The sequence below is a fragment of the Podarcis muralis genome, chromosome 17 (assembly GCF_964188315.1).
Source record: "Podarcis muralis chromosome 17, rPodMur119.hap1.1, whole genome shotgun sequence".
In the NCBI taxonomy this organism is placed as follows: domain Eukaryota; kingdom Metazoa; phylum Chordata; class Lepidosauria; order Squamata; family Lacertidae; genus Podarcis; species Podarcis muralis.
In genome coordinates, this window is record NC_135671.1 from 3,842,588 (window position 1) to 3,859,266 (window position 16,679).

Below are 16,679 nucleotides of genomic sequence, written 5' to 3' on the forward strand. Positions count from 1 at the left end.
AAGCAGTGGCTCCAATGGCGAGGCGGTGAGGCAGAGAAGATGCAGCACATAGAGACAAACGCAGGCACAGTGTGTGATGCTCATCTGATACAAGGCATTCGGCAGGGCACAGACTCTGCTGGTCTCTTCTGTCCTTTGCTTGGTATTAGGAGTGATGTCACTGTGGATACTCTCGCTGTACAGCTAAAATGTGTCTCTATAGCACCAACCATCTTCACCCAAATCCTTCAGGCTCATCCGGGACTCTGCAACCTAGAGCAGAATCTGCAAGAAGGCAGATAGCGCAGCATAGCCATTTAACCCCAGTGATCCTTACCCATATCTCCATCAGTGAATTCAAATCTCAACACTATTGCTAGGCCGTATGCTTTGTATTCTAATACATAAAGGACCATCTCTTCAGCTCTGCGGGGCTCCTCAGTGTGGTGTCTTCATTTCTGGTGAACATTTTGGTGACTTTTTTTTTATCAGATCACAGCCTGCGTGCGAGTCCAATTGTTTCCCCTTAACAAGCCCAAGTCTCATGACCAGAAAGTAAACTCTATGTTCAGAATTTAGCATTAGACAGGCTTGAAATGTGTTACCCAATCTGTCACTTTGCTTCCTTTGTCCAGAATTTGATTTCTTTCTAGTTTTAGACCAGATTTGGGCAACCCTATTCAAATCGCTTTTAGTTTTCAAAAAGTTTGGCAAAACCTGCCTTCGCTTCCTTAAGTTTTTAAGCAAAATAGTCTCTTTTCCATGGACTCTCCCAGGGTCTGCATCAAGTACCATGTTCTTTCATTTAAGCAGAATTCTAAACAATGAAGTACTGTGGTACCTCGGGTTAAGTACTTAATTCGTTCCGGAGGTCCGTTCTTAACCTGAAACTGTTCTTAACCTGAAGCACCGCTTTAGCTAATGGGGCCTCCTGCTGCCGCCGCGCTGCCGGAGCAGGATTTCTGTTCTCATCCTGAAGCAAAGTTCTTAACCTGAAACACTATTTATGGGTTAGCGGAGTGTGTAACCTGAAGCGTATGTAACCCGAGGTACCACTGTATTGTTCCTTTTTCCATAATGACTAGTTCTGGGATGTAGGAATTCTGGGCTGAGCTATAAGTGGACCTTAGACTCCACACAACATTATTTGACAGTGATGCTGTACACAGCATTCCGTTTCACCCCCGCCTGTGTGAATTAATGGTATGGCTCCTGTTAGTATGCCTATGAATGAACACAGACATATGGTAGTTTAGCAATCAAGCTGCTGTGGCAATACGCTCACAATGTTGTATACAAACATACAATTCCCTCTCCAGGATTAATCTCAGAGAGAAAAAAACACTCTCACCAATTTGCAGAAGAAGCCAGCTGGTGCTTGCAACATCAAAAAAAAAATCAATTTCTTTTGAAATTGATTTCCCTTTTTAAGTCTTTTTAAAGGGGGAAATCAGTTTCAAAAGAACTTTTGACTTAAAAAGACGCTGAAAGAGATCATTTATGAAGATCAAGTGGGCTTTCTTCTGGTAAGGAAGATGCAAAATAATATTGGAAATGTGATTGATATTTTGGAATATTTAGAAAGCAGGAGTGATAAACCAGCAGCACTAATGCGAGTAGATGCGGAGAAAGCCTTTGACAACATATCCTGGCACTTTATGAAAAGATTAATGTAGAGAATGGGTTGTGGAGAGACCTTCTGTAAAGGAATTGAGGCAATATATTCAGATCAGCAAGCTAAACTAATCATAAATGGAAATGTCAAAGACAGCTGTAATATAGGAAAAGGGACAAGGCAAGAGTGTCCATTATCTCCATTTACACTAGTATTGGAACTGCTAAATATGAGAATACACTGTACAAACATAAGAGGAATTGTAGTAGGGGAGAAGTCATACAAATTAAAAGCCTTTGCTGATGACCTTATAATCGTGACAGAAAATCCAAAGGAAAGCTTATTAAAAGTGTCGGAAACAATCAAGGAATTTGGTCAGGTGACGGGCTTCAAACTGAACAGGAGCAAAACGAAATTATTGGTTAAGAATATGGGAGCCCAAGAAAGAGAGGAACTAGAAAGAACTTCGAAACTGACAACCTGTAAGAAAGTAAAATACATAGGAATATGGCTAACGGCAAAAAATATAAATCTATTCCAAGATAACGATATAAAAACATGGAAAAAAATCAAAAGGAACCTGGAGATTTGGAGTAGGTTAAAATGATCATTCTGGGGAAGAATATCCACCATAAAAATGAAAGTACTTCCAAAAATGCTTTTTTTCTTCCAATCAATTCGGATGATAGGGGGATTGGGCTGCTTCAAAGAATGGCAACGAGACATCTCTAGATTCATCTGGCGGGGGGGGGCACCCAGGATTAAGCACAAATTATTAATAAATATAAAAGAAAGAGGGGGATTTCCCCTGCCAGATCTGAAATAATACCATGAGGCAGCCTGCCTCTCCTGGGTCAGAGAATGGTTGCTGTTATGTACTGAAGTTCTCACCCTGGGCCAGCAGGATACTGTAGATAGTTCAGGTCCACATATGCAAATAAGGGATTGAAATTGACGTTCAGTGATTGGATAGTTACCGAAAATGGTTACTGTTGCATTCTACTGGAGCTCTATATAAGCAGGCTGGCTGAACCCTTCAGTTCAGTTTTGTTCTGGCCTGTGAATAAACAAGAGCTGTTTGAAGAATCGCTGTGTCGTCTGATATGTTCACCCACACCTTAACAGTTGCTATGACAGAATATGGATTTATTAGATTTGGAAGGCTTCAATAACCATTATGGATGGCACGCCTATTGAGGGTATGGTAACGTTAAGGTCCACAAAGGATTTTTGAGTCATATAAGCAAACTGCTATATGTGGTATGGGCCAAATACAAAGATCTACTTGAACCAAAAACACCCTGGTGTATATCACCCTTAGTGGCATATGCAGTAAAGAAAAAAATTATGAAAGGAAACTGGCCAACCTATATAGAATATTCTTAGAAGAAGAGGAAAACCAGCTTAGATTAAAAAGTTTTGATGAAATTAGATCACATCTCTCATACTGGCTCCGATACCATCAACGAAATGAGACATTCAAATCAGATAAAAGGAAGTGTTTTGCTACAGCAGTGTTTCCCAACCTTTTTTGGGCAAAGGCACACTTGTTTCATGAAAAAAATCTCGAGGCACACCACCATTACAGCCCCGTGACGTCAGCGCGCAGCGTCACGCCGGGAGGGACGCACGAAAGTGTAAGTTTCAATTTTTCCCCCTCCCCCTTGCCTTCCTTCTGTGCCAACCGCCAAAAAGCCAAGAAAAAAGCCAAGACTTTAGGGCAGCAGGTCGACACGGAAGAAGCTCCTACCTAAGGACAGGTGAGACGGCCGTGTCCTCTTCTGCCACACTTGGCAGCCCTGCCTCACGGTCGTGACTCCCACCCTGATTTCTCCCCGCAGGTCGAGCGGCACAGGCAGCCCAATGTGTCCAGCCCAGACACAAGCCCCGCTTCCCCACTCTAGATCCTGAATGCGACCAAGTGCTCTGGACTCCCGAGCAGGGTGGGAAAGAGGACTCGCATCTGGTAGCCTCCGGGCTCCTCGCCTGCTCGAGGGATGGCATTGCAGGCAAGCTGCCGGCCGTCGCCATCGCCGCCCCCTCATGCGAGTGGACCTGCCCGGAGTGGTGGGCCGGGGAAGGCTCGCTCTCTGTGGGGATGTGGCCCGCACGCGCGGCCCCGCTTCCTCCTGCCCAGGGCTGAGCTCCTTACCCGCGATCTCGGTCTCGCGCACGCGGATCCCACTTATTCCGAAGCTCGCGCCACTAGCCGGGGCTCTCACACCGTGCCAGGGCAAGGCGGCGCGGCCCACTGACATCATCGCGGCTCGCCACCGCCCTCGACTTCCCTGTTCCCTCCCCTCCCTCGGGTCGCCGTGGTTACCGAGGACTGCAAGCTGCTCGGGCGAGCGTGGGGCATTAAGTGGGAGAAGGAAAATTAAAATTAAAACTCGCCTGAAGGCCGCCTCTCCGGATATCTTTCGAATTTTTTAATTTTTCCCGCGGCACACCAGGCAACGTCTCGCGGCACACTAGTGTGCCGCGGAACACCGGTTGGGAAACACTGTGCTACAGAACCATCTAGATTAGAAAAAGAGAAAGAGAGTAGGCAATCAAAAGAGAAAACTCTCTCTAAAATGTATAATAATAATAATAAATGTATTTATATCCCACCCTCCCCGGCCAAAACCGGGCTCAGGTCGGCTAACATCAAAATGTATAATACATAAAAACATAAAAGCAAACAATCAATTTAAATACAGATTAAAATCAGATTAAAACCAGAATACAATCAGTATAAACTTCTCCTTGAGGTCAAGGAGGAGGAGGTAAAATCTGTGATGGTCGAATGGGCCCAAGACTTTGGATATAATATCCCAATGGAGTTTTGGGAAAGATTATGGAAGGAAGACCTAAGGTTTACCACGTGCTACATGCTGAGAGAGAATTTTATGAAGATGCTATATAGGTGGTATTTAACGCCTTCAAAACTAGCAAAAATGTATAGGAACACCTCAAAATGATGTTGGAGATGTGCCGAGGCAGAGGGCACAATGCTACATATGTGGCGGAACTGTAGAAAAGTAAAGGAATTTTGGGAAACAGTTTACAACGAACTCAAAAATATATTCAAGATTACCTTTGCAAAAAAAAATTCCGAAGCCTTCCTTTTAGGCATAATAGACATGGATATACCAAAAAAGGTGAGGAAGATATTTCTGGCAGCAAAAATTATAATAGCTAGAAACTAGAAAGGAGATGTAACACCGACTAAACTGGAGTGGCAATCAAAACTGTTAAGAGTTTGCAGAATTAGCAAAAATGGCAGAAAAATTAAGGGACTGGACTGAACAAACATTTATGAGGGAATGGGACACTTATAGAAAGTATTTCAGGGAGCACTGCAAAAATTTGAACTCGTTGGCAGGCCTGGAGTGACTTCTGTAGGAAAGTAGGAAACCATAGAACTAAGATGTATTATTAGTGATAAAGATAAGTGCAACAAACCAAAAAGGACTAAGGAACCATGAGGGGGTGATGGGAAGTCTCCATAGAAGATATGTATTATGAAACTATTATATCTTTTTGTAAGATGTTAAAGTGTTTTCATTGACTGTTTGTTTTCTTTTTGGAATCAATAAACCAAAATATAAAAAAGAAGGAAGGAAGAAACAGGTTTCCCTTTAATGAATAAAACAATTATATTTTCAAATGACTAGTCAAGTTGCATTTTTTAAAATGAAAAATATGGATGGACAGTCCTTTTGAAGACTGGGAGAAGGAGAATGGCGATCTGTGTTCAAATCCCTAAGGAACACATCTGTTTATTGTGGCGCAAGCATGGAGGAAAAACCAGGGATTATTCTTTTCAGCCAGAGCTCACCGGACCTCAGTTCTGGCACCTCTCAGGTGGGTGCCATTGCCATTATAAGAGAGCAACAGAGGCGTTCATGGTGAATTCTGCCAGCTTTTTCCAGAAAAATAGCACTGGAGGAAACCACTATAAATGGGAAGGGGAAGCCTATTTTAAAAGTAAGCCAATGTGGTGTAGTGGTTAAGAGCAGTAGACTCGTAATCTGGGGAACCGGGTTCGCGTCTCTTGTGGGGCACAGGTAAAGGTAAAGGGACCCCTGACCGTTAGGTCCAGTCGTGGCCAAATCTGGGGTTGCAGCGCTCATCTCGCTTTACTGGCCGAGGGAGCCGGCGTACAGCTTCCGGGTCATGTGGCCAGCATGACTAAGCCGCTTCTGGCGAACCAGAGCAGCACACGGAAACGCCGTTTACCTTCCCGCTGGAGTGGTACCTATTTATCTACTTGCACTTTGACGTGCTTTCGAACTGCTAGGTTGGCAGGAGCAGGGACCGAGCAACGGGAGCTCACCCCGTCGCGCACAGGAATTCATTTATTATTTTTTTCCAAAATATAGTCCGGCCCAGACTATACGCACCCACAAAAGCACACAGACTTCTTTAGCAAAGTCATTTTATTTCTACTCTGCAAGGAAATTAGCTGGCTGCATGCCCTGTGCCCAAAAAACAGAGTGTCCCAAGAAAAGCAGAACAAAGTGAACCATTTGGATTGCTGCAGCCTCTGCCAAAAAGACGTTGTCATGGCGGGTACGCTCCTGAAACGTGTCCCTCCCAAGCGCTCACACCCAGCTCTTGGCAACGGAGCCTGTCGCCCTGTGACTCACTTGGCTTCTGCCCCTTTGATGGACGAAAGAGTCCCTAGCCAGAGTTTCTGTTTCCTTGGCAAGCGGCCCCTTCCTCTTCCCACCTACCCTCCTAGCGGCAGCGGTGAACTTCCACCAGATGCCGGCATTGCCTGCACTTCACTGAGCAGCACCAGCGGAATTTGCAGCTACATCTTTCCACCACCTCGGCTTGAGTCGTGCGAAAGCCGCGGCCACAGCAAAGCAGCTCACAGCCGTCCACAGCGGGGGAAGTCCTGTTGCACTGACGTCCCGTGGTGCCAAAGATCCCTCCGTGGGGGTCCCAGTTACAGAAATCTGGGCTGGCCACCAAGTAGACCAAGTCGTGAGTAGCGTAGGGCTTAAAGCGGGAGCTCTTGGGCACCAGCAGCTTTCGGGATCCCACGCGCTTCAGGTGCACTTCCGTGGCGCTTTCGAATTTCTCCTTCAGGAGGTTGCCCACTTGGTGAAACGGGGGCATGACCTTCCAGCACGTGCGGATCTCACAGGACCCCGACACCCCGTGACACTTGCATTCCACCTTCATGTGGGACAGGATGGCCTAGAAAACAGAAGCAAAGATTCCTGGGGCACCTTCAAGTTTTGTGTATGTTATGTACTGAGTTGAATAGGATCCAAAATGCAGCAGTCTGATTGGTCCTAGAAAAATAGGATCCAAAATGCAGTAATCTGATTGGTCCTAGAACAATAGGATTCAGAATGCAGCAGTCTGATTGGTCCTAGAACAATAGGATTCAGAATGCAACAGTCTGATTGGTCCTAGAACAATGCAGCAGTATGATTGGTCTGTAGGAGCCACCCAATCCCACTCCTGATGGAAGTGAATCCGCAACCTGATTGGCCTACAGGAGAATCCCGGAATTAGCCAATCACGTGCAGCCCATTGTGTAAATAATGTATATAAAGCAGATACTTTGGGGGAACTTTCATTCCTCCTCACCACTATGAGCTGAATAAAGAGCATGAAATCCACTCTCGACTCTGAGCATATTTCAGTGTAGCAGAAGCGCCAGGAGCTAGAGCCATCTGTCATCTGCATGAAGCGAACCCGCATGTGCTGGAAATGTTGTCTGTTCACCCCCCCCCCCAAACACTCACCATCAGCATGGAAAGAAACTGCATTTGAAAACTATCAAAAGAGAAGGAAAACTTTGGTGAAGTTTTCTTGGATAAGGAGGGAGGTTATTGTTGCATTTACTTAACTTTTGATGTGGCCAAAGGGTTTTGCAAATGCTCTGTCTTTTTATAAAGAGGTTCTCTGGTGGCGTGCATTCTGCAGCCTTCCTAGGTGCCTGCACTTCCTTGAAACCTCTTGATGTACTCAGCTGCACTTTCCTTTAAGTGCAGGAAGTCAGAAAGGCCGTCTGCTATGTGCCTGCAGCTGTCCGATATTGTTGGTTTTTTAAAGGTGAAGTCAGTTTACTTTTAAAGTACAGTCGTACCTCAGAAGCCAAATGGAATCCATTCCGGAAGTCCATTCAACTTCCAAAACGTTTGGAAACCAAAGAACGGCTTTTGATTGGCTGCAGGAAGCTCTGATTGGCTGCAGGCTGCAGGGTGGATTCCAGACTCTCCAAGAGTCCCTATTTTCCAGGGACAGTCTCAGGTTTACAGAAGCCACTCTGGTTTCTGATTTGATCCCAGAATGTCCTGCTTTTCCTTAGGACATCCCTATTTTCATGTTGGAGGGTCTGGAGTTATGCGACCCCCAAACCAAGGAGATAAGATACAACCTTTAGAGGACATCTGAAGGTAGCCCTGTATGGGGAAGGATTTTTTTAAATGTTTAATGTTTTATTGTGTTTTTATATATGTTGGAAGCCGCCCAGAGTGGTTGAGGCAACACAGTCAGATGGGCGGGGCAGAAATATTATTATTATAAGGACATCACTAATTCATTGGAGAAATGTTGGAGAGAATGTGACAGGCAGCTCCCGACCCACCTGAAACAGCAGCATGGATGAGCCCCATCATGAGACTTACCTTTCTGCCTGCTTCATTGTTGTGCAAGTTCATTAGTACTCTGCTGGAGGAAGCGCCACGGTTCCGCTCCGTGGTGTCCACAAAGGCCTGGGAGAAGGCAATGCCATAGGACAAGTTGTCAGAGCAGCCTGACCACTGGAACCCTGTTGGGTTGGGGAAGAAGAGAGAACAGAGTTCTGTACAGTCAGTACTAAAATGCACGTTCAACATTCCACAACCAGAGCACCTGAATTCTGCAACATGCACAAGTCAGACAAATTTGGAGGGGCTTTAAAATTTTATTTTCCAAAATGTATTTGTTCCAATTTTTTCCTAGTACAGTTGTACCTTGGTTTTTGAACAGCTTACTTCTCAAACGTTTTGGCTCCCGAACGCCACAAACCCAGAAGTGAGTGTTCCCGTTTGCAAACTATTTTTGGAAGCCAAACGTCCGATAGGGCTTCCTGCAGCCAATCAGAAGCCGTGCTTTGGTTTTCAAACGTTTTGGAAGTCGAACAGACTTCCAGAACAGATTCTGTTCGACTTCCAAGGTATGACTGTAGAGGAGAATGGAAAGAAGGATACCAAAGTCTTAGCCTCTAACCACTAAAAGAGTTGTCCGACAACCCCATGGCCTTCTGAGGTTCAATCTAGGAGGCCTTATATACACACACAGTCCCAGTCCTATTTTTTTTGCAACTAGAAGTCCAAGCAACTTCCTTAAAACCAAATAAAAAGCAGATTCTTATGAGGCATGTAATGTGTTTTTTTCTGTGCTTCTGCAGAAATGAATCACAGCAGCTCCTCCTCCTAAGGACAAGAACAAAATCAGATTTTGGCCAGATAGGAGCCTCTCCCTTTATTCTTCCAGTCAAAGCTAATTGCTCTTCCCTTACTCTTCCACATAGCTAGGAACACCAGAGTGGTTCCATTCTGAAACTGACATTTCCCCTTGCTCATATTACTCACGCTCTCCTCCTTAGACCGGGGCATGATTACCAGTTCATGCCGGCTGTATTTCTCCTTACCTTCAGGGCTGACTCCTCTGACCTTGCGATCACACCCACACTTTTCCAGTTCGCCGCGGCTACAGGCTCGGGTCACAGCAAATGCGATCCCGGCTGAAGAGACAGCGTGAACAAAGGCCAATTCCCGAGTGCCTGCAGAAAAGAATGTATTAGCAGAAGGGCTGATGAGATGGCTTAGACGGCGCAAGCCCCAGGCCCTATCCCTTTCTTAAAGCATTTTTTGACTGCTGACTTTGCAAATGGGAGGGGGCACTGCAAAGCAGAGGGCTGGTGATAAAATTGTAAAGGTACCCCTGCCCGTACGGGCCAGTCTTGACAGACTCTAGGGTTGTGCGCCCATCTCACTCAAGAGGCCGAGGGCCAGCGCTGTCCAGAGACACTTCCGGGTCACGTGGCCAGCGTGACAAAGCTGCATCTGGCGAGCCAGCGCAGCACACGGAAACGCCGTTTACCTTCCCTCCAGTAAGCGGTCCCTATTTATCTACTTGCACCTGGGGGTGCTTTCGAACTGCTAGGTTGGCAGGCGCTGGGACTGAGCAACGGGAGCGCACCCCACCATGGGGATTCGAACCGCCGACCTTTCGATCGGCTACCCCACCCTTAATTTCCAAGAGGCATCTCTACAAATAAATTAGCCTAGACAAATTTGTGTTGTGGGGCTTCAACCCTGAGTCTTTGCAGTGCCTAGGAAGGCCTCTGGATGTATGAGAATGTGTGTGTACGTCCATGTACCCCTTTGTATATAGAGTGCACCCTTTATTGTCTCCAGTCTAGGTGAATGGTTGCCATTTATTTGGGGGTGGGGAGCCAAACACTGCACTTGGGGGGTAGAGGGAAGTGAGGGGCAGGTGGGGCTTGTCAACCTGGGAAACGTAGCCCATCTAGGAGAAGGAAAACTCTAGTCCTAAAGCTCCGCTGCCTTGTGGGATATCTTTGGGAGAAGAAAATCCCAAGCAGTAAGCCCTACACAAATCCAGTGGCATCTCTAAGATGGTTGGATGGTGCCTTGTCCTGCAGCCAAGCTCTATGAAATATACTCGGAGTTGAGTGTGAATTTCATGCTCTTAGTAGCAATGAATGAAACTTTCCCCAAAACATCTAGCTATATATACATTATTTACACAATGGGCCCCACATGATTGGCTAATTCCGGGCTGCTCCTGTAAGCCAATCAGGTTGTGGATTCACCTCCTTCAGAAGCCTGATTGGCTGCTCCTGCAGGCCAGTCAGGTCACTGATTCACTCCCACCTGGAGCTAGATTGGGTGGTTCCTGTGTTTCTTATATACATTGTGTTTTTATATACATTGGAAGCTGCCCAGAATGGCTGGGGCAACCCAGTAAAATGTGTGGGGTATAAATAGTAAAATGATCATTGTGGAATGGCACATCCCTATTTTTCATTGGATAAATGTTGGAAGGTATGGATTTGTGTGTGCATGCAATGTTCATTCTTATATACCCACACCCAGAAGGCCTTTGCAGTATGAAACCTTATCTTAAATAGGTATTTCACTGGTGTCTTTTGGGTGGAATCCTCGCCCCAAATTTCATCCACCCTTTCTTCACTGTCAAGACACAAGAGCATCACAGAGCCACTGAATAAACAGTAGCAGTCTAAATTCAGGGGTAGTTGAGGAATCCAAGCAGAAAGATGACATCCATGACAGAAAGATTTTGCTAGTGTTTACTCCAAGACCTCTTATAGAATCATAGAATGATAGAGTTGGAATAGACCACAAGGGCCATCGAGTCCAACCCCCTGCCAAGCAGGAAACACCATCAGAGCACTCCTGACATATGGTTGTCAAGCCTCTGCTTAAAGACCTCCAAAGAAGGAGACTCCACCACACTCCTTGGCAGCAAATTCCACTGTCGAACAGCTCTTACTGTCAGGAAGTTCTTCCTAATGTTTAGGTGGAATCTTCTTTCTTGTAGTTTGGATCCATTGCTCCGTGTCCGCTTCTCTGGAGCAGCAGAAAACAACCTTTCTCCCTCCTCTATATGACATCCTTTTATATATTTGAACATGGCTATCATATCACCCCTTAACCTCCTCTTCTCCAGGCTAAACATGCCCAGCTCCCTTAGCCGTTTCTCATAAGGCATCGTTTCCAGGCCTTTGACCATTTTGGTTGCCCTCCTCTGGACACGTTCCAGTTTGTCAGTGTCCTTCTTGAACTGTGGTGCCCAGAACTGGACACAGTACTCCAGGTGAGGTCTGACCAGAGCAGAATACAGTGGCACTATTACTTCCCTTGATCTAGATGCTATACTCCTATTGATGCAGCCCAGAATTGCATTGGCTTTTTTAGCTGCCGCGTCACACTGTTGGCTCATGTCAAGTTTGTGGTCAACCAAGACTCCTAGATCCTTTTCACATGTACTGCTCTCAAGCCAGGAGTCACCCATCTTACTTGCAAGATCTCCCTTCTCAGCGAGGCCTTTTTGGAGGAATGCTGAGGAAACATCTGCACGAAGCTTTTCCCTCATCATTTCTCTTTGCTCCTGCTCTAGTTATATGGCTTAGTCTGGCTGCTGTAGAACGCTGGGCAGGCACCATATGAACCAAGTTCCTTATATTAAGTACTGCATAACAGCATAACAACCAGGTTCCCTTACCAGAAATATGAAACTCTGGAGTCCTGCTGTAGTACAGTGGTACCTCGGTATTCAAGCATCTCAGAAGCCAAACGTTTCAGTTTTCAAACACTGAAAACCCAGAAATAAATGCTTCCGTTTTCGAATGTGCCTTGGAAGTCAAACAGCTTCCGCTGCACTTTTTTGCAATTTTCTCCAGTGACTTTGCTGACCGCCCTTTGCGCCTCAGTTGTCAAATGTTTTGGAAGTCGAACGGTCTTCCAGAACGGGTTAGGTTTGACAACCGAGGTATGCCAATTTAGTTTAGATTCTATATTGGGTTAGGGTTCCATTTGCTGTTACTATAAGAACCCAGTTCAAATGCACGTGAGAGCTGGACCATAAAGAAGGCTGATCGCCGAAGAATGGATGCTTTTGAATTCTCGTCCTGGAGGAGACTCTTGAGAGTCCCATGGACTGCAAGAAGATCAAACCTCTCCATTCTGAAGGAAATCAGCCCTGAGTGCTCACTGGAAGGACAGATCCTGAAGCTGAGGCTCCAATACTTTGGCCACCTCAAGAGAAGAGAAGACTCCCTGGAAAAGACCCTGATGTTGGGAAATATCAAGGAGAAGGGGACAACAGAGGACGAGATGGTTGGACAGTGTTCTCGAAGCTACGAACATGAGTTTGACCAAACTGCGGGAGGCAGTGGAAGACAGGAGTGCCTGGCGTGCTCTGGTCCATGGGGTCACGAAGAGTCGGACACGACTAAACGACTAAACAACAACATAAGAACCCAAGCTGATACTAAGAATATGGGGTTTAGATGGGAGTGGTGTAGTGGTTAGAGTGTTGGACTAGAACTAGATCAGAGTTCAAATCCCCATGCATTCATGAAGTGTGCCGTGTGACCTTGGGCCAGTGGAGATGCGTACACACCGTATATTTAAATCACATGGCATCCCTCAAAGAATCCTGGGCACTGTAGTTTAACCCCTCACAGAGTCACAATTCTCAGCTTCCTTAACCAACCACAGTTCCCAGAATTCTTTGGGGGGAAGTCATGCGCTTTAACTCCTGCCAACCTAGCAGTTTCAAAGCACACCAGTGCAAGTAGATAAATAGGTACTGCTCTGGCGGGAAGGTAAACGGTGTTTCTGTGCACTGCTCTGGTTCGCCAGAAGCGGCTTAGTCCTGCTGGCCACATGACCCGGAAGCTATATGCTGGCTCCCTTGGCCAATAAAGCGAGATGAGCACCGCAACCCCAAAGCTGGCCACAACTGGACCTAATGGCCAGGGGTCCCTTTACCTACATGTGCTTTAAATGTATGGTGCTTGCGAAGTCTCTCAACCTAACCTTATTCCTGGGGTTGCTGTGAGGAAAAAATGGAGGGGCAGGGAGAACAGTGTGCCCCATCTAGAGCTCCTTGGAGGAAAGAAGGAATACAAGTGTATTAATTAATTAATTAATTAATTAATTAATTAATTGACTGACTGACTGACTGACTGACTGACTGACTGACTGGTATGCCCTAGTCATGTTATTAATGAAGTCTGACCTTGCAGAATAACTTTCCCGAAAACCTGCAGCCCCTGCAGGGTGGAGCAGTTCCAGGGGCGGTTGCGAAACTGGTGCTGGCACTCTTTGAGGGCCACCTCAGCGCCATGCTTTACCGAGTCCATGGCTTCCGCTTGGCGGTGGCATATCCTCACTTGCTCCTGCGACAAACCCTTCAAGCTTTCGCAGGCGCTGGGGTCCCTCACAAGCCCTCGGAGGGAGGGCTGTTTGGCCAGGTATCTATGCAAAAGGGAGGGTGGGGAAGGGGAAGCATTTGAGACAAGATTGTTAAACAGTTTTGGGAAAGGGGAATCAGTCCCCTCGCCCATGTCATTATGACCCAGCTGCATTTTTCTGCATTCCTGAGCGATTCCCCCTGTTATGTACTGAAGTTCTCACCCTGGGCCAGCAGGGGGATACTGTAGATAGTTTTTTACTCAGGCCAACATATGCAAATAAGGGATCGAAAGTGACGTTCAGGGATTGGATAGTTACAGAAAGTTGTTACAGTTATGTTCTAGTGGAGCTCTATATAAGCAGGCTGACTGAACCCTTCAGTTCAGTTCTGTTCTGGCCTGTGAATAAACAAGAGCTGTTTGAAGAATCGCTGTGTCGTCTGATATGTTCACCCACAACTTAACACCCACAACTTAACACCACCCACAACTTAACACTATTCAACAGAATACAGTGGTACCTTAGGTTACAAACACATTGGGTTACAAACACTTTGGGTTACAGACTCCGCTAACTGGGAAGTAGTACCTCGGGTTGAGAACTTTACCTCAGGATGAGAACAGAAATCCGCGATGGTGGTAGCGGGAGGCCCTATTACCTAAAGTGGTACCTCAGGTTAAGAACGGTTTCAGGTTAAGAACGGACCTCCGGAACGAATTAAGTTTGTAACCAGAGGTACCACTGTAGTTGAAGCAAAGTGAAGTCATCCACCTCAAGCCCTCTGACTGCAGTTCTCCTTTGGAGCGTGTCCCTCTCACTTTCCTCTGAATTCATCCCACAGGAAGTATCGTCCACCAACCCCACCCCTTCCTCCCTTTCCGAAGTTTTGGCAAGTGGCAAGCCGAGTAGCTCAGTCAGCAAGAGCACAAGGCTCTTAATCTCAGGACTGAGTCCCACATTGAGCAAAAGACTTCTGCATCGCAGGGGGTTGGTCTAGATGACCCCAGGATCCCTTCCTACTCTGCCATTCTGTGATTCTAGGGTTTACTTACAGCCAAGTCACAGCGAGGGCATGATGCACCAAAGCCAGCACTGAGCACAGGTAGACACTTTCCATCTTGCTATTTTGCCAGATAATTAACTCTCCCTCTTCTTTGCCTTCCTTCCCCAATTCTGCTGAAGGCTTACTCCAAAAGCAGTCTGGCAGCTGGGCAGAAAGCAGATACTCCGGCCCACTTGGAAACCATGTTAGCTGCTCCTGTTCATCCACGCTGACATCTCACTTACTGAGAGGCATTCATTGCAGGGTTCTCATCCAGCAGCTCTGATCGGTTCTCCCACTGATTCCCATATCTGGACCACAACGCCATGAATTTTTTAAGTGGGTTCTCTTAAGCCCACTCTGAGGATGGAGGTTTTATATTTTCTCGCAAACTCTTCCTTCTTCAACCCCAGAGCTTCATGCCACAAACCATGCAAGATCATTACAGGGCAGAGTTCCCAACTCAACTGAGCTCCTCGGCACTTCAAAATCCTGCTGGCATTAGATGGTTGTCGCTCAGGATCACAATCCTTCTCTCCGCTTGGCTCAGCTGCCCAGCTCTTCCTCCTTCAACCCACCAGTCCGATTAAGCTCTCAAGCAAGACCCCAGTGCTGGTTCTCAGGAAGGGAGAGCAGAGGGGAGCCTGGGCTGGCGAGAGACTTGGCTGTCCGGCTTGGCTCCCTTGCAGATGTGGAGATGCCTCCGTTCTATCCTACGGCCCTCATGGTGACAGCAAACACAGACAGCTCTGCCTGCTGCTCGCCAGGCCCTTTCTCTCTTTCCCTGCTGGTGATTTTGCAGCCCCTCCTAAAACTTCGGACACAGAGGCAGCTGTGTGGGAGACAAACGGTGACACTTCAACCAAAGCCGACCCTAGTTTATGGGAAGAGCTTATTTCGCACTGGGTCAATTTGCTTTCCTCCTAGTCAAAGACTGGGATGTCTATGGAAACTGGGCAGAATTTAAACTCTTTAAACTGGGTAGGGAGAATCGTGACAGAAATCAATTCCCTTCAGAAATCGCTGCTGTCCTTCTGAGGAATTTGAGGGAAGCTGAACCCTTGTATTGTCAGTTGCAAGAAGACACTCGCAGGAGACAAGGCAGATATTACCTGCCTTTTAAAGATAGTGCATGCTCCCTTCTCCCTCACCCACCACACGCCACCCCAGCACATGATACGGGTGACAAAACTTATTGTTTTCTGCTTGTGGATTTGACTGATTGTGCCTTCACAACGCCGTCGCTGAATGTGTGAGAGGCAAGAGAGCCTCCTCATCCCCGATACAATAGTTGAGAGCGAGGCTCATTTTAAAATGAGGAGGTTTTACTTTGGCCCCCATCTGCACTATACGTCTAAAGCAGTATGATACCACTTTAAACTGTCATGGCTCCTCCCAAAGAATCCTGGGAAATGTGGTTTGTGAAAGGTGCAGAGAGTTGTCAGGAGGCCCCTGTTTCCTTAAGAGCTACAATTCTTTAATCCATCTTCCCGGGGGACTCTGAGAACTGTACCCCTGTGAGGGGAATAGTGGTCTTCTAACGATGCGGGTGGCGCTTTGGGTTAAACCACAGAGCCTAGGACTTGCCGATCAGAAGGTCGGCGGTTCGAATCCCCACGATGGGGTGAGCTCCCGTTGCTCGGTCCCTGCTCCTGCCAACCTAGCAGCTCGAAAGTATGTCAAAGTGCAAGTAGATAAATAGGTACCACTCTGGCGGGAAGGTAAATGGCATTTCTGTGTGCTGCTCTGGTTCTCCAGAAGCGGTTTAGTCATGCTGGCCACATGACCCAGAAGCTATACGCCAGCTCCCTCGGCCAATAAAGCGAGATGAGTGCCGCAACCCCAGAGTCGGTCATGACTGGACCTAATAGTCAGGGGTCCCTTTACCGTTACCTTAACCACTCTCCTAGCAGACTTAAAAAACTACAGTTCCCAGGATTCTTTGGGGGAAGCCATGAGTGTTTAAAGAGGTGTGATACTGCTTTAGATGTATAGTGCAGCTGAGGCCTGTGTCAAGGCAAGCTATCTTACTTCTAGCAACTACAAGAAGTTACAAGAACAATGTAAAAAAGGGGAAAGCGAA

At 46.8% G+C, this 16,679-nt stretch overlaps 1 protein-coding gene across 1 annotated transcript; it reads right to left on the bottom strand.

The window, feature by feature from the left end:
- Window positions 1-4,294: 4,294 nt before the first annotated feature.
- Window positions 4,295-14,924, bottom strand: LOC114588116 (protein Wnt-4-like). The gene is made up of 5 exons (XM_077921588.1): window positions 14,842-14,924; window positions 13,379-13,617; window positions 9,237-9,368; window positions 8,230-8,372; window positions 4,295-6,787 (listed from the first exon to the last, which is right to left on the bottom strand). Exons 1-5 carry the CDS (start codon window positions 14,922-14,924, stop codon window positions 6,320-6,322), a joined length of 1,065 nt encoding a protein of 354 aa, XP_077777714.1. The 3' UTR covers window positions 4,295-6,319.
- Between the last annotated feature and the right edge of the window lie 1,755 nt (window positions 14,925-16,679).